The following is a 19,203-nucleotide window of genomic DNA, read 5'->3' as shown; positions in this document are numbered from 1 at the left end:
CGTTTCCCGCTGCAGGATTTTTGGCCATCTTTATGTGATGACATACACTGGGAAAAAGGGGAGCTCCACCGATTTTTCAAAATTTCCGTGTAATTCAGTCACGGAGATGTAAAGAGTAGTCTAATGTGAAGTGGTTCATTGTAGAGAAACTTACAGACTCTTTACAGGTTTCTTTACAGTGGTAGTGACAGGAACCAGGGGTTACAAGTATAGTCATTTTATTTACTATCCAAACCCACCATTGAACCTACATATGTCCCCTGAGTTTTATATGTAATGTTGATGACGATAAAACAACAGAACGATAATTATTTATATTATATCATAATTATTATAATAATTATAACAATATTTTTTCTTTGGGGACTGTGTTGCCTTACAACGCCCTTTGTGTACCCCACCATCATGAATGGATTGAAATAAATGGATTAACAAGACGTTTATATAAAACAACGTCTATCCTAAAACAGTGTCTCAGAAATCAGGCAGCGTATTCATAACCATTTCATGTAATAATTTTCTGTGAGGGAGCTTTTAGAGGTTGATGTCTGGTTCCTATCATCACCACTGTCAACAATTCTGACTTGGCAGCTTTCTCTAGAATGGAGCAAAATGGGTGAAGTTACCCTTTAAATGGTTCTTTGCATGCTGAAATGGTTCTTCGGATTGATGGAGAATGTGTTGAATCTGGCTTTTTGAAAATATACCAAAAAGTGTATATAGAACCATATACAACATCAGACTGGAGAACTGTTTCACCATGCAAAGAACCATTTAAACATGCTATCATTTAATATAGAACTGTGTTTTTAAGAGTGTATTAATAATAAGGTAAAAAAAAAAATTATAAATTATTTATAAATTGCAGATTATTAAATTATAGATGATACCTGTAATTTTCATCACACACACACACACACACACACATATATATATATATATATATATATATATATATATATATATATACACACACACACACACACATATATATATATATATATATATGTGTGTGAGAAATGTTATTGTTTTTGGAAAAATATATGCCCATTTTGAATTTGATGCCAGCAAAACATTCCAAAAAAGTTGGGACAGGGACAACAAAAGACTGGTAAAGTTGTGAAAAAAAAAACACCTGGTGGTTGACTGGCAACAGGTCAATAACATGATTGGGTATAAAAGAACATCTCAGAGAGGCTGAGTCTTTCAGAAGTAAAGATGAGGAGGGTTCACCACTCTGTGAAAGACTGCAAGAATAACATTTCTCAACGCGAAGAGGAAACAGGAAGAAGAAGTGTCCTGTCGTCCGAAGAATCAACATTTGAAACTCTTTTTGGAAATCATGGACACTGTGTCCTCTGGGCTAAAGACCACTCAGCTTGTTATCAGCGTACAGTTCAAAAGCCAGTGTTCATGATGGTATAGGGGTAAATTGGTGCACATGGCATAGTAGTTATATAGTGTTGCTAAAAGACGAGGTGATGAAACACAGTGGTAAATATGCTCCCGTCCCAACTTTTTTGGAACGTGTTGTTGGCATCAAATTCAAAATGTTTGTTCAAAACGAACATATATTTCACAAAAAGCAATAAAATTTCTCAGTTTAAACATTTGATATGTTGTCTTTGTAGTATTCTGGTTTACATGATTTGCATATCATTGGATTTTTTTTCAAATTCTGCACAGCATCCCAACTTTTTTGGAAACGAGGTATATATATATATATATATATATATATATATATATACACACACACACACACACACACACACATATGGACAAAAGTATTGGGACACATACAGTAGTCTTTATAACATCCCATTCTAAATCAATAGGCATTAATATGGAGCTTTCTATAAAATTTTGGAATATGTCTGTGGGCTTTTTGTCCATTCATCCAGAAAAGCATTTGTGAGGTCGGACACTGATGTTGGACGAGAGGTCCTTGCTCGCAATCTCCATTCTAGTTCATCCCAAAGGTGTTGGATAGGGTTGAGGTCAGGGTTCTGTGCAGGCCAGTCAACTTCGACTCCACCCTCCGCGTTTGCGTGGTCTACTGCTTTGTGGTGAAGCTGTTTTTGCTCTGAGGAGCTTCAATTTTACAGCAATAGCACTTACAGTTTACCGGGGCAGATCTAGCAGGACAAAAATTTCACAAACTGACTTGTGGCAGAGATGGTGCCATGTTTAAAGTCACTGAGCTTTTCAGTATGACTCATTTTACTGCAATTGTTTGTCTTCAGAGACTGTAAGACTATGTGCTTCATTTTATACACCTGTTAGCAATGGGTGTGGCTGAACTTATAATAAACATGTGTCATCGTTATACAATACAATGATATTACTTTTTTTCTATGAACCCCTGGCAATAAATGTGTCTATATGTTCACTTCTTGTATGTTGTTTACCTCTTGTCAGTTTTTTGGTGGTGATAAAAAATCGTCAGAACTGTAGTAGCCCTGTAGCACCCCCAAAAAGTATTTGGACACTTTAACCATTTAACTGCTGTTACATTTTGAAAAAGATCTTTATTTATTTTATATTTTAGTTTAATATAAAGGTCATTATTTTATATAAGATTCAACAAAACGATATTTGTACCAGAGAAAAACATTTTACCATAACATTAAACTAATGGTAGACTTTTTGTGTGGAGAAAACCTGGACACGAATTCCAACCATACTGCACTGAGGGTGTACAGTCTTCACTCTAGATGCAAACCTGCAAAGAAACTGCTCTAACGATAATGATCTGAAAAACACCAGCCGCCTTTTGACAGAACACATTGCTAAAAAGAAATTGGCAGTCTTGGAATGGCCTGTTTAAAATAAATGCCTTCTGTGTTGTTTTGACATTTGGCCTGGAGACGAGACGGGGTGTGTGGAGTCAATACAACTTAGAAAATATCATTTCAATGGATTCTGGTACCATTATGTTCCTTGACTAAAGGTACTGAGATGTACCCTTGAGGGACCCACCCCAGTGACAAGAGCGGTACTGCCCCAGTAACAGGTTTGTTCCTTTATTTCTGAGAGTGTAGCCATGCTAGTCAGCTCTGTAAATGCGTTTAGTGAGGCCATGAGCTGCACATACAAAATCAAGGCAATCAAATAAGAATTATTCATACACAGCCAAAGTCAAAGTGATGTTAATGTATATTTAACTAATATAACTAATATTGCATTTGTTTTTAAGAAGAGAACACATATATTACTTTTTACAGTAACATTTTCATAATTTCCAATACTTTCATCCACAAAAATAGCTTTAGCACAGATTTACTGCAATAAATTGATCATCCTTACATTTATTTTAGACCAAAAGTATAAAAAAAAAACCCCAGCCAAACACCAGGACAGTAGAAGAATAACAGCTGGATGTACTAAGAAGTTCTGCACTCCAGTGAAAACCGTTATTTTACTACTAAAGTTCTTTATTGGAGAAATAAATGTCCTGAATAGAGTCTGAGCTCTTTAAGTTTCATGTGTGGTTTGGAACAAATAGCAGGTTTAGGCCACGTTCATCTCGAATGCACGAGCACTGCTTCGCCGACAGGTGGCGCTGCGTGACAACTCTAATGAGCGAACCGCTCTCATCACGCCGGGAGTCGCTGTGTGAATCCGCAGGCTGGGATGTTGAGCTGCTGCAGCGGCCTCTTCCAGAGTGCTAAGCCAACCTCTTACTCAGCCATGAAGTGACTTAGAGGACCAGATTTGATCCCGGCCTGTCCAGTTTAGTCGGGTCAGTTCCTTCACTCTCAGGAACGTCTAATAGAGCAGCATCAAGTGAGGGTTTGGTTTGCTACGCGGTTTCAGTGGAGTTCAGCCCCGTGTATGGAAATAAGCACTGTTGGGCTGATTAAATCAAACTTTTAATTAGGAATTAATGAAGAACCTTCATGTCTTTTATCATGTATTATAGGCTGCTGAGGAAAGTATGTGGGGCCAGCTAGATAAGCGTTACGGTAATGAGTGGACTAAGGCTCTTGAATCAGCTCGTCATGTCTAGGTTTGGCTGTGAGCCCCTTCAGAGACCATCAGGGAGTTCCTCTGCGTTTATAATCCGCTCCAGTGGACTCCAGTTGGCCACTCGTCCCACGTGGTTTCTACTCCTGTATAAAAACTTTCTGTCCAAAGCAGCACAATGTCGCGCTCGCAAAGCAGCAGCGTGGATGAGCGCAGCATCCCCGCGGCCCTAAAGCTATGAAGAACGACTTGGGAAACGCACACTGGAAGTCAATATATCAGACAAAGGAGGGCAGGACTTAAAAAAAAACAAGACTGGCGAATGTCAGATCGGAAATACCGCTGGGGGGATTTTCTGAATGCTTGCTTTTTTTCAGTATGGATATTTTTAACTGACAAGAGAGCCGAGCGGCTGAAAGGTCAGTCTCCATCAGCAGGGCGCCCATCATTTGGTGGCTGACTCTTTAATAATGCTGCGGAAGAGCTCGTAGCCATGCCATGACGCGCCAGGCTTCGCGCTGAAGTGCCACTCACGGCCGATTTGGAGGTTTCCAGTCCGCGTCCCAGTCTTTGTTAAGTAGCACCGGAGGACAATAAGTCAACTTGTGCAATCTTGTGCAGTCTTGGCGCACTGCTCTTTTGTCCAGTTTGCATCGCGCGCATCACTGCGTGACCAAAGACTGAGCATTAAAAAAAACAGGAGTCTAAAAAAAATTCATTTTCTTCATTTGATCGCATCCAGTCAGCCTAAATCATCGGATGGAAGAGCCAAGTGCCGCATCACCACACGGACAGTGGATGTTCCAGTCTTTATTTTCTTTACTCTGTTAGTGCGTTTTCGTTGGGAGACGCGCGTGCGGTACGAACTTGAGGGTCCTTCTGCTCCACTCGCCAAGACGCACGGACTGTTTTTTGGGGAGGGGGAGATCTGCGCGTAAAAGAAAATGAGAACGCTCGTCGTGAAGGTGCTCTGCTTTGCTGCCTGCGTTCTCTCCAGCCGCTGCACTCCGGCGCCGGACACCGAAGCCCAGACGGTGTCTCCTCGGGACACTTGCGCGTCTTGTGGCCTCGGCCAGCCGGACGAGTCGAGGCGGATGGACGGGGACTTCTTGGAGGCTGTGAAAAGGCACATCCTGAGCAGACTGCAGATGAGGAACAGACCCAACATCACCCACCCCATACCAAAGGCGGCGATGGTGACCGCGCTGCGGAAGCTGCACGCCGGGAAAGTGCGCGAGGACGGCAGGGTGGAGATCCCCAACCTGGACGGGCACGCCAGTTACACCAATGAAGTGGAGGAGGAAACTTCGGAGATCATCAGCTTCGCGGAGACAGGTGTGTATTCGCATCTCATCCGCGCGCTCGCGCTCGCTCACACAGCTGGACCCTCCAGATGTCCGTTCCTATTAGTGTCAGAGATTTCTCCAGCTGTAGCCTATGACTTATTTTTAGGCGGGTAATTGTATGGCAGTGGTCAGTGGTGTAACCAAACTGTCCAGTTCATCGTGCATGGGTACTTGTCATTGTCTAGACGACCGGTGTTTAGTTTATTGCGGATTCGGTATGGAGCAAACATTCCCATGGGTGTGTGTGTTGGCACGAGGTAGCTATAAACAGTGTGGTGTGTGTGTGTGAGCGCGTGAGTGTGTGAGTGTGTGAATGATTCGCCTCCCTCAACCACTGTAAACAGCGCACTGCAATGGAACGTAGGGAGAATAGTGGGAAATTACACAACAAAGACCACCAGAGCCACCGTGAACAACACTAAGCTTGTCTTCAGCCAATGCTGAGATCATTTGTGTCCGTACGTTTCCAAAGAAGAGACCTGGACCGCGGTTTCCCAGCGTGGCCACAGAGTTACTCAAATGACAGGTTGTGCCAAGAGACAGGATGGAAGTCCAATATGCTCTGTAAACATGTGATAGGGATTGTTACTGGAAAGCTCTAGATTATTATTCATATTACTCCACCACTTAAAGCATTATGTCACCTTCTAAAAGATCTAAATCAGGGATGAATTAATGGACATTTAATCGTCCAGGATGTAAATAAAGGAACATACAGAAATCACAGAGCATACAGTCCATATTTTTGCATATTAATTTTTTACATTTTTACACCATGTAAAGATACCAGCTGCTCCTTACACTGTAAACACTTCATATTCAATAGACCACTAAAAATAACCCTACATTACTTGGATTATGTTACATTAAAGTCTCACTAATCATTATAAAGGCTTATTATTCAGTAATTACATAGAAATCAGTGCAGTTATTCTTGGAGGGGAATTTTCATAATAAGTAAACAAAGTCATTCTGAGTGGTTTGGTGTGAAGTGCTCTGTTCTAGAGATATCACCATGTCAGAATAGTTCACAGTGGTGGTGATAGGAACCAAACGTCCGAAGAGTTTAATGTCTCTAAAAGCTCCCATATATAAAGTTATTACATGAAATGTTTATAAATATGCTGCCTGATGGCTGAGACACTGTTTTACAGTTGTGTTGGCCTAAACTGTATGTTTTTAAAATGCACATGGTACATGAAGGGTGTTGTAAGGCTGCAAAGAAACCTTATTTGTACAGATTTACCATCAACATTACATATAAACTCAGAAGGCACATGTGGGTCATTTTGGGTAATGAATAAAAGGGCTACATTCATGCTGTGGACAAAACTTACATCAAATCACTCTGAATGGCTTTGTTTACCTCTGCAGACATTTTGAAAAATTGGTGGCTTTCCTCTTCAAGCTATAGGCGTAAGGAATGGAAGGAATGGAGGCAGGTCCTGGTATTTTATCACCTTTTCTGGGATGCGATGTTTTGTAGCGACAAGATACACTCAGCTAAGTTACACAGCACTGCATATGTGTAAAATCATGCCCCATTCCTCACGTGATGCCGTCTAGTCTGTAATTTCCTCATTCTGTTTTGTAGCCCTGGCTGTCTCCCCGCAATGCCTGTGGGCCTTTCGCTCTCGGCCCACTCATGACGCTCAGCCTGGGCTGCCAAGCTGGACATGGTGCAGTCTAAAGCTCCAGGATGCCAAAACGCCTCATGAAGGAGACTTGAAATGATCAGTGGTGCCACATGTCTGGCAGGAGGAATGTTCAGGTCTTGCCCAACAGGAAGGCTGGATACTCAGTTAATCTCTTAGATTTAGGCATCTTTCCTATAGGGGCTAACCTATTGGTCAGCTTTCTCTGTGTCAGACACACCCTGAGCTTTAATGTGAGTGTTGTCCTTTTATAAACTGAAGGCTGTAGTGTAGTCATGATGTAGGGAAAAAGCACCGAAGAGCAGGTTTGAGCTGTGAACTCATTGGCACATCAGCTTGGCTGGGTCTCATTAGGCAGGGTGACCCAGGGACACGGAGAACTGGACAAGTTCCAGAATCTTCCAGAGGATTTCACTTGAGAAGGGCCCTGCACTGGGCTTGAGCGCCCCTCGAAAAATGATGGCTAAGTGGGTTACTCCTGTTGTTCTGACGTCTTAATTGTCTTTGAAGTCACAGGTGAGGAATACTGGTGGCTGCTTGCATGAAACATCTGAAGTTTTTACTTCATAACAAAGTAATAAATATAAAGATGTGCATTTCAATTTTGCAACTGTAAAAACAAAATGTAAACACAGGGTCTAAAACTGAATTTATCACTTACAATATATATTTTTCTAGATTTTTTTCACTTTCCATGATGAGATTTTACAAAGCTCATTTAAGATAAGTCCAAAATTCACTGTTTCATGCAAGTTATCATGGCCCTGTAAGTGCTTTAAAGGGGAATTCCACCAATTTTTCCAAATGTCTGCAGGATTCAGTGGTTGAAATGTAAACAATATTCAGAGTGGTTTGATGCGAAATCGTTTGTAGAGAAACTTACTGACTGATTTATTTACAGTGGTGGTGATAGGAACCAGAGATCCTGATGTCCACAACACAAATATAGCTATTTTGTTTAATATCCAAAACCACCAATGTTCACAAGTGTTCTGAGGTTTTTATATGTACTGCTGATGATGGTAAAATAGTGGTAAATCTGAAAAAAAAATTAAAAAGGAGGTTTTCTTTGGGACTATTTTGCCTTAGAACACCCTTAATGTATCCCTCCACCACAAACAGATTAGAATAAATTGATTAAAATACGTTTTAGGCCAAAACTTACCTAAAAATAAGTGTAAAACAATGTCTCAGTCATCAGGCTGAGCATTCATAACCATTTAATGTAATAACTGTGAGGGAGCTTTCAGAGGCCTTAAACTCTTCAGACGTCTGGTTCCTATCACCAGGTTTCTCTAGAATTAAGCTTTTTGCACCAAACTACTCTGACTTTGTTTACATCTTAACCATTTAATTATACAGATTTTTTGAAAATCGGTGGTGTTCCCCTTTAAACACAATTATTTAGAACAATATCAGCCTAATATGAAGTATTTGCCCAACTGCGTTCTGTTACAGTCAACACGTCACAGGTGCAGAGAAACTTGTCAAAGTTTGAAGTATCCCTTTAATGTATATGACTTGACCTGAACTGAAGCATATTGCTGTCCCATCAGTCATACCGTGGTTTTTATAGCTTATACGTTTAGTTTTGCTCCACCGCGGGCAGTCATATCGATGACAAACACCGTCCACCGCATTTTTTTCACTTTACAATGGACTTACTATTTGTTTCCCTGCTTCAATCCCAGCTGCTTTATCTGCCCAGCGTTACTGTTAGCAAATCTACCACTGTGCAGCAGGGATTAGCACACAGTACATTAGCAGCCTTGTTTTGTTCATGTGGCCAAACTGTCAGTCATGGTGTCCAGGTGGCGGTGGTCCTTTGCGTACGGAGACGTTGAGTAATGACATGGAGATTTACTCCCTCAGTGTTGTGCGAGGCCGTGCAGGTGGAGGCATGCTGAGCCGTGTGTATTGTTGCTGGCGGAGGGGCCCACCCAGGTATTGTCCTGCCCTGCATGTAGCAGCTAGGCTTAACTTCTGGGGCTTTTGACCTTACACATTTGTCTTTCTCCTCGAACTCTCTAATTTGCATCCACTGACAGCTGTCTTTCAGACTTTGTACTGTGACCCCTGCAGAAATTCAGTGGGAGGGGCTGAAGATACATGATAAATTTAGGGAGCAACACATATTTCATGCACACACTCTTAAAAATAAAGCTTGGTTTGGACATACAGCATTTAATCGGTACAGAACCTTTACCTTATGTCTGTTAAAAGGTTCTTTACACCCTCGTGTCTTGTTTCCAAAGTGGTTCTTTAAAGAACCAACCAAATGAAAGGTTATTTGGGGAAACAAAATATATCTTATTAGACATGAAGACAATGTGAGAAATATTAGACATATTGACTAGATTTAAGATGATTTCACTTGCCAAGATATCATTTTTGCAGTGTTGCATCTTTACCCAAATAAAGGAGCCAAAAAAGGGGTTGATACCACATTTGGTTCCCTTTAGAGCCTGAGAAATATTTGGTGTATTGACTAGATTTAAGATTATTTCACATGCCAAGGTGTCATTGCAGTGTAGAAATATTTTATGTTACCACATGGAAAGACTGAGTACATTGGAACTCCACAAACAGTATTGCATTGATGTTCCACAATAAACAGTACTGTGTTAATTTATTTAGTTTCCAGTCAAAATAGCCAATAAGGACATTACTGATTTTCCAGTGTCAGAAGAAAGTAGAAAATATTTCACATAAAATTACACAAAAGCCTCAAAAATTAAATATAATATCATTTTTCCAGATTTAGTGTGTAAAAGATTTGCCTATATTACAGCTTCCATTCTTTTCAGGAGACTTGCTTTCAGCTTTTCAAAGAAATCTGCAGGGATATTTTTCCACACCTCCGAAGTTCAAAGTCTTAGAAGTTGGTTGCATCTTGGCAGCTACACATCCTTTCAGACCAATAGCGCTGAGTTGTCTTCTCACAGTGGAAGGATGGACAGAAACACTTGTGGATGTTTTCAGATCTGAAGCAGCTTGATTTTCTCCTCTCTCTCAAAGATGAAAGCTTTAAGTGCTGTTTATCTGATGGGGACAGTTTTGGTGTCTACCAGGTGTTGCACAGTTGTTAGGAGCCCCATTTTCTCTGTATTTTTTAAACTCCAGTTTTGTAAACTCTGTTTTTTCACTTATTTTTCTTTGACTTTACTCTTCTGTTTGTTGGAACCCCCACTGTGCTGAAGCGCTGTTCAGGCCGTGAGAAGTGAAGCAGATTGAAAGTCTGAATTAAGAAGACTTAGTGTAGTGATGATGTAATGATGTACGGTGCCCCAGACAAAACTTACGAGGACAATTTAATAAGAGTATCAATTTAGCAACCAGCCCATCCTGATTTTACTGCTATGAGAAACCATAGTGGTTTGTCCACTTATACACTCTTAAAATTAGGTGCCAAAAAGGGTTCTTTGCTGCGATGCCACAGAACCACCACTTTTTAAATAGATCTTTTTTGTAAATAAGATGTGTGAGTACATAGATCTTTTCTAAATTTTAAAGTATAAATGTATAGAATGTATATAATGTAATATACCAAAGAACCATTTAAGAACCTTTGTTGTGATGTGTAAAATGGTTCTATACACTTCTATGAATTAAGGTGTCATTTTTGTACAGCAGCAAAGAAGAACCACATTTAGAGATTTATTTAGAGAACAGTTTTTGTAAATGATATGTGTGAGTGTGAAGAACTTTTACAGAATATAATGGTTTGAGGAAGAACCCTTAAATTGGCTTAGAACCTATATATTATGTGGAGGCTTTATCTCTTTTTCAAACATGGTTCTTTGGGGAACCCAAAGTGGTTCTTTTATGGCATCGTTCAAAGAACCTTTTATGGCACCTATTTTATGAGTGTATAACCAAAAAACACTTCAATGACAACAATAGCAGCTTTGGTGCTATTTGGAAATTTTTATTTTGGAAAAGTTCTTTTAAGAATCCTACAGAGCAGGTTTTCTGTCATAGAGAAGAACCAATTAACCATGCAGAGAAACATTTATGGTTCTTTGAGTGTTCATGTTTTTTTGTAAAATCATTTACTTTACTTTCAATTAAATGGTCAGACATTCTTCTCTCTTAAGTTTTTTGTAAAGAAAGCACATCCATATGCATATAATGACCGTTCTGCACATTTAGTACTGTGCAAAAGTCTTAGACATCTAAGAAAATGACATGTAAAACGATGTATGTGAGCAGATGGCATTTCTTAATTCAAAAATAAATTATTATAAATAAATAAATAAGTAATTGTGAATTTTATGCCTGCCAATGCATTAGAGTAACTATTTCCAAAGCTCTCCTCAAGGAAGCCCAGTACTTACATTTACCATCCGATACCTAGTTTATCTAACTAATCCTTCAATAAATTAAATCAGGTGATGGAATTTTATCAATCCTTGCAATGGCTGATGTGCAGTGAAAAGTCAGGATCCTCACATGTTCTTCTAACTGTATTTTTCTAAGCAACATATTAAGAACACAAGGGTTCTTTCAAATGATGGCCACAGAAGAGCCATTTTTTGGTTCCTTAACCCCTTAAATAGTCCATAAAACGTTTTATTACACACTTCTATAAACTAAGAATAGCCCAGTTTGCACTGAAGTCCCTGTAGTAACTGAATAGTAAGCCTTAGTCTGTAATACGCCTGGGATTTTAGGAGGTTAAAACAGTGATTCTCAAACTGGCCCTTAGGGACCCCCAGACCACATTTGTGCTCTGTCTTTATGTGTTGCAAGTAGGATTGAAGCAAAAATAGGGAATGTCTGGGGGTCCCTAAGGGCCAGTTTGAGAACCACTGCTATAGGGAACCAAAAATCAGCTCAGGTGATTCAATGGATGAACGTGCAAGCTTTAAAAGAACCTCTAGGTATAAAGGTTCCAAACTAATCAAAAGTTTTTCCCAGGACTGTATGTCCAAGCCAAGAACCATTTAGGAACCTTTATTTTTAGGAGTGTACTTGGAGAGTTTCTGTGGCAACTGCGAGAAAGTATGGCATCATGTAAACAGTTTCCTCTCTCTCTCTTTCTCTCTCTCTCTCTCTCTCTCTCTTTTTACTCAATCATGTTCTCACTGTAAGGCCATGTGTTGAAGGTCTGGCTGTCCCGTGCGCTTCTTTTGAAATCACAGGGCTCATTGTGCCCTCTCTGAGGCGCTGTAAGCTCTACGTCTCAGCAGCTTTCATTCAGAAGTCTTTGAACCTTTGTGCCGTGCCCTCATAAGCTTCCTCTCCTCATCTCCGCCCTCACTCTGAGCCAACTGGGCCCGACCCCAGAACAGCGCTGTCATAGCCCGTGCTGTCATGTGACTCACAGATGAGAGAAGCTTGGAGAAATGTGGCCTGGCCCCCTTTAACCAAAAGGGAACTGCCAGAATTCACACTTCTCCCGAGCTTCACTGAGCCGCAAACTCAAAGGAGCGGTACAGAGATGTTAATATCTCTGAACTGGAGGAGGACAGAATGAGAGGGAGTTCAGGAGGGTCGGAGTTAGCCGGTGAAAGAGAGCGAGAGAGACAGAAAGAAAGAGAGAGAGAAAACAGAGGGAGAAAAGAGAGAGAAGTGACAGCGGAACAGACCCTGACAGCTCCTCCCACCCACGTTGTCATTTAACACGAAACACTAACACCATTTGATCCCTTTAGGTTGAAGTGTTCCCAGTTAGGGAGCCTATTCATGGCAATGTGAGCGATCTACTGCCCTCTCAGCATGTTAATGTCCCTCAGCTCTGTGTCCGGACCAAGGCATTATTCTATACTGACACAAAGGAGACTTAATAAACAGATCTGCATTTTCCTTCTACGTTACTTGTCAGTGTATCTAATACACGAGAAACTGAATCTGATGTCTCTGCCATTTTGGCACATTTGCTATTTACAGAAGGCTCATGATTCTATAGGCTGTAAGGATTTGCTGCATCACATCGAGTGAACATCCCACCTCACTCATATACCACACCCACTCCCTCAGCCTTCAGACTTCAACCAGAGACCCTGAGGGGGAGATGGCAATCATTGGTGTAAATGAGCAAGAAAACCAGGGACTCTACTGAGTGAATGAGAGTAAACTAAGGAGACAGCTGAATAGCCTTAACACACTGCTGTTTTGTGGACGTAGGGCATTAAATAATAAGCGGACTGTCCTGCTGTCGCTCTTCAACATATTTTCTATCACTTCTAATTTGTATCGAGGGACGATATGTCTAAAGTCCTATTTGAGCTGGATTAGTTTTAACTAGGGAGGTGCTGCAATTTTAGTGATTACCAATTAGATCCATGGTTTTAATCCAGTATAAAGTCTGGAGCAAATTAACTTAGATAATTCTCCTAACTCAGAGCTCCCTCAGCAATAGTAGTCCTGTTTGCATCAGCATCGCAGTAAGCTTGATTTGACTCAGCTCCTTATTTCTCAAGTTCTTGACAAGACTACTGAAGTCCACAACATTTTTGGAGATGAATTACAATTATAAAATATCATATCATTTGCCATTTAGCCGCACAATGTATTGTTATTGTTCGTAAGTGTGGTCCTGTCACATAATACTGGCGTAAATGTCCGTGCAATTATGTTTCAATCCGGTCTGTATGAGGTAACTGGGGGAAATTACACAAATCCTTTATCCCAAATTAATTGGCCAGTCAAATCATGCACAAATTATATTAACAGAGCTCCACTGGTAAAACGAATCCAGCTCGAATAGGGCTTAAAACAAAATACAAGTGAGTCAAGTAATGCAAGTGATTCGGGGATGTTGCAACAGTTAGGAATAACTTACAGCTCTCCATGTGTCTTGGAAAGCTTGTTTTCTTACGTCACCAACTGGAGACAGTACGATGAACATAAGATTAAATAACGTGGAAAAGCACTAATTAATATATATAACCGACAGTTACATACTGTTTTTAAAAAAGCTAAAAATGATATTTGGAGTGCCTTTTCTCAGATGTTAGCTAATCATAATAGTGACCTTAACGGCAATCTACAACCAACAAATCTCTGAGATTTAATTAGCTAGCTAATGTGTGCTTCCTCTTATCCAACAGATAGCAATTTAATGTTTTATACCAAAGAAATGGGCTGAAGCTGGACAAAGTATCACATATTTAGCCTGACTGTCAGACTAGCAGACACAGGCATCCAAACTGTGCTATTTTCCTGCTCATTTGATTTTATTTTACAATCTTCAGATGATAACCCTACTAGAAAAAAACAGCATAGACCAGCATGGCTGGTCACCAGCAAAACCAGCATATTGCTGTTGTCGCTGGTCAGCAGCAATTGAGGTTGATATGCTGATCACTACCAAAACCAGAACATGTTGTGTCTTGATGCTGGTATGCTAGTCAACTAGCATGACTATGCTGGGGTGACCAGCTAAACCAGAACCAAACCAGAACCAGACCAGCATAAACCAACATAGACTAGCATAGAGTAGCTTAGACCAACATGAAATGATTACTGGTCTGGGCTTTTTGCAAACAGTAGCAGTACCTAGAAAAGAATCTCTAACAGTGGCTCTCTCTAATGTTAAGATTAGCTATAGAAGTGGTACAAACATTTCTTTGTATTGCAACTATACTAAATGACTAGAACTAAACTGCTGTAGTTTGTAACAATCAGTATTTCAGTTTATTATAATAGAGATAGTAATGATTTTTTTAGTTTCTTTAGCCAGTGCTAATGTCAGTGACTCTGTGTTTGCTACGCTTGTGACATCTTTGATGTTGCTGAAGAGAATTCGCATTAAACATAGAGAGATTCACTAATGTCAAGGTCTGAGATGATTAACTTATAACTTACAAGCTCTGATTTGATTGGCCGAGCCAGACATTGCACTTGTCCCCAATGCTAAATAGCAGAGGACTGCCATCTCCTCGCATGGTGGGAAATCTCTGCTTTACCATTGCAGCTCATATGAAGTTTCACAGATTCACACATGAACATCTCTGATGAATAAGACAATGTAAAACAGTGATATGATGTCACACATGGACAATATTTAATTTCTGTGTTAGTGACAGACTCTTTTTCATTTATGATAACAGGCTCTTTGTGGGCTGACTGGGCTGTATTCTGTCCTCACTGAAGTAAGTTGGGCATTTAGCTAAGCTAACAGGCTCCAACAACATTCAGAGACAGGTCATGAGTTGAAATCTTTACTAAAGGAGTCAATATCCAAACTATCATATCCAAAGAAAAGAATATGTTACTTGAATGTCTGTTACAAGCTTCACATGACTGCATTTAATCTGGAGAATCGCTATGAAATGCAAATATTAGCCACCATTAGCTTGATGCTAACATAACATTGAAACAAAAACTACATACAAAGTGAATTACTGCATTAAACACTGCTTGGCTGACAAATTTTGTGACTGTCTGGTTCTCAGCGTAAACAAGCTTATAAAGTTGAACATATACAGTCTCTGTGCACCTCTGCAGCCAATGTTGTTCTTCCCAACAGGGTGCAATGACCACACTCCTTACCACACGTCCTCCACTAAATTGGCCAATGAAAGTAGTGGTTATTTGCATACAAAATCAACACCCTGAAATGACCTTTTCATCACAAATGAGCACGAGGAAATATATTTAACTGAAAAAAGAGCAAAATATGTCTTGACATATTGACATATTTTGACATGACATATGACAGATAGGTGCGAAGAAATGTTCTTTGAAGCACTAGTAGAAGAACCACTTTTGGTTCCCTGAAGAACCTTTCCATATAAGGCTCTTTAAAGAACAGCTTTGTGTGAATATGAATAACCTTTATAAAATTTACAGAATTCACATAATATAAATAATATATGTGTATAATATTTTTTTCTGCACATCCAAGCCAAGAGCAAGATCTGTGCTGGGTGCAGCTATGATTGATGACTAATCTTTCATATCTCTCACCTTTCTCTCGCAGACGAACTGCTGTCATCCAAGTCCAGCCTTTTCTTTGTGATCTCCAACGAGGGCAACCAGAACCTCTACGTGTCCCAGGCCAACCTGTGGCTCTACTTCAAGCTGCTGCCTATCTCATCAGAGAAGGGCTCTCGCAGAAAGGTCACGGTTAAGGTGTACTACCAGGAGCCAGGCGTGGGTAGCAAATGGAACCTGGTGGAGAAGCGAGTGGACCTCAAACGCAGCGGCTGGCACACGTTCCCGCTGACGGACGCTGTGCAGCTGGTGTTCTCCAAAGGCGAGAGGAGGCAGAACCTGGACATTCGCTGCGAGGGGTGCGAGGCTGCAGGTGTTCTACCGGCGCTGGTCAACTCGGCCGACGAGGCGCACCGGCCGTTCCTGGTGGTCCGAGCACGGGCAGTGGAGGACAGCAAGCACCGCATTCGCAAGCGCGGCCTGGAGTGCGACGGCAGCAGCAGCCTGTGCTGCCGACAGCAGTTCTACATCGACTTTCGCCTCATCGGCTGGAACGACTGGATCATTGCCCCCTCGGGATACTTCGGTAACTACTGCGAGGGCAACTGTCCGGCATACATGGCCGGGGTGCCTGGGTCAGCTTCCTCCTTCCACACGGCTGTGGTCAACCAGTACCGCATGCGGGGCATGAGCCCGGGCTCCATGAACTCCTGCTGCATCCCCACCAAGCTAAGCACCATGTCCATGCTGTACTTTGACGATGAGTACAACATTGTCAAACGGGACGTGCCCAACATGATCGTGGAGGAGTGCGGTTGTGCTTGAGCTGGGGACTTTTAGAGGAATAGTGTGTGGAAAAAATCTAATTTACACTTTTTTTTTTTTAATTACGACAATTTCCTTGCCTCAAATGTAGGTAATCAGTCAAAACATTTGTTGTCCAAAATTTGCTTCTGTAGTTTTGCTGGAGCTACGAGGTTAATGTAGCTAATAAGTAAAGGATGCTAATACCCAACATTTAGCATTATACAAACTGCACACATTTGTTTCAAACCGTGCTGAGCTGTTGAGTAATCTAAAAAAGACCTGCTTATGTAGTTTATGACACTGAAATACGAAGTGTTGTCTATAAAAATGGACAAAATCAGATACATGAATGGTAGTACTGCTCATACCGTATATCAAACTGTGTCTGAAACCTCATAAACAAGTCTGACAGGGCAAACAGACAAGTCAAGTTTGTGACAGGTATATAGTTTAAACAATGCTAACTAGCAGGCTATTAGCTGCCATTACTTGCTAGCTACATTAGCCTCTTAGCTTCAGTGTAAAACTAAAGAGGAGGCTAATGATGCTAATAAATAATGGATGCTAGTACCCAACAATTTACATTATATAAACTGCACACATTTGTTTCAACCATGCTGAGCTGTTAAGTCATCTCAAAAAGACTTGCTTAGTAGTTTCCCACACCAAAATACAAAGTACAGTATTTATTTTTACTTAATACTGTACGTCAAACAGTGCCTGAAACGTCATAAACCAGTCTGTTTGACACAGCAAACAGACAAGGCAAGTTTGAACAGTGCTAACTAGCAGGCTATAAGCTGCCATTACTTGTTAGCTACATAAGCCTCTTAGCATCAGTGCAAAGAAGAGGCTATGTAGCTAATAAGTAATGGATGCTAATACCTAAAAATTAGCACTATACAAACTGCACACATTTGTTTAAAACCATGCTGAGCTGTTAAGTCATCTCTAAAAGACTTGCTTTTGTGGTTTCTGACACTGACATACAAAGTATTGCCTGTAAAAATGGACAAATTCAGACACACGAATGCTACGACTGTTTTCTGCTACTTTTGTCTCTATTTTTATTGCTAATCATGTGTCAAACAGTGTCTGAAACGTCATAAAGAAGCCTTTTTGGCACAGCAAACAGACAAGGCAAGTTTGAACAATGCTAACTAGTATGCTAGAAAATTCCATTACATTAGCCTCTTAGCTTCAGTACAAAACTAAAAAAGAAAACGTCAGACACAAAAACATGCCTTGACTGAGGACTCAGTGGGGGGAGAGGGGGATTGTATCAATTAGATTTTCCACTGAACTATTGCTGTAAAACAGGGACTGGTGACTTTCAGTGACATCTGAAAGGAAAACAGAAGATTTACAGTAAGAAAGTGATATTTATGAACATCTGCAAACATATCCGTGTACACGTCTGCATTTACGTGCGCACCTACACCTACGCTTCCATGCATGCACAAACTTTTGTACATATATTTATATTCGTTAATATCCTTCTGGTAGAAGCATTTATCAGTTCGGCTATCATGTGATTCAGTCTTATTTTACGAGCGCAGGTTTGTATAATAGTTCTCGAGGTCAAAGGGACGACACTGTTTTGGTACAGGTTTTGTTTTGTTTCGTTCGCCATTTCTTTTCTTCTCTCCTCTAAGCGGACTATACTGGGGAATGGAGAAGAGAAGAGCCTTAGGAAACGACTGACCAGAGGTTTTCTTGGACCTTTATGTCTGCGTCCATCTGTGTTTCTTTCTGTATAACTGCCCACAATTGTATACAAAAGCACTGGCTAGGACTCCACTTACTCCATTCAACAGCAGCACTTGCCATAACCAGTCCTTTATATCACCAAGGTGAAGACCAGGGTTTTCCAACGCAATATTCGTCTGGGTTCTTCTTTATCAAAAGGAGATAAAGGAGGAGATCACAAAATGCTTCCCAAACGGCACCTAAGTGGCCCTCATCGTCTCAGATATGCTGCATTTTTTAAACATTCTTCACTACAGTGGAACATGAGCAGACATTCCACCACTTCCAGGCACCGGGGCCATTTATAAAGCATGAGGCATGGCTTTAGTTTTGGGTTTTTTTTGTTATGCTTCAAACCTATCTTGGGGCGGGGTTTGCTTATTCATGTGACAAGCTGTAAACAGTGCGCGGGGAATGATTTCCTCTGCAGAACACTAGAACAGTGCCCTTGGAAAAAGGAAAACACTTCCAAAAGTACTTAAAACAACTGAAGCGTATTATATCTTCACTTCTCTCAAGTTGCCATATTGTTCAGTTGGCTACGGGTGCAGCATCGCACTTGCAAAAGACAAAAAGAAAGAGAAAAAAATCCTAAATGCACATTTTATAGCACTTGCTGATTGAAATGCCTTTAAAGGGTATCCAGTGGCGCACCTGTGCTTGCTCACAATCCTTTTCAAATAAGTGCCGCATGAACTATGCAATGTATAGTACCGACCCACACCGGACAGACTGAACCTTAGCTACTAGTCGTAAACTCTTTTTCAATACTTGAAACGTCTTTCGCTTCCTTCTCC

The 19,203-nt window shown here is 40.7% G+C and overlaps 1 protein-coding gene across 1 annotated transcript; it reads left to right on the top strand.

Annotated features, from left to right (window-relative positions):
- The first annotated feature begins 4,164 nt into the window (after window positions 1-4,164).
- Window positions 4,165-17,409, top strand: LOC118819023 (inhibin beta B chain-like). Its single transcript, XM_036586619.1, has 2 exons — window positions 4,165-5,301; window positions 15,897-17,409. Exons 1-2 carry the CDS (start codon window positions 4,911-4,913, stop codon window positions 16,673-16,675), a joined length of 1,170 nt encoding a protein of 389 aa, XP_036442512.1. The 5' UTR covers window positions 4,165-4,910; the 3' UTR covers window positions 16,676-17,409.
- The last annotated feature ends 1,794 nt before the right edge of the window (window positions 17,410-19,203 follow it).

Source organism: Colossoma macropomum, unplaced genomic scaffold (assembly GCF_904425465.1).
Source record: "Colossoma macropomum unplaced genomic scaffold, Colossoma_macropomum, whole genome shotgun sequence".
Lineage (NCBI taxonomy): Eukaryota > Metazoa > Chordata > Actinopteri > Characiformes > Serrasalmidae > Colossoma > Colossoma macropomum.
The sequence above is the reverse complement of the archived record's forward strand: the minus strand, read 5'-3'. Positions and strand labels throughout refer to the sequence as shown.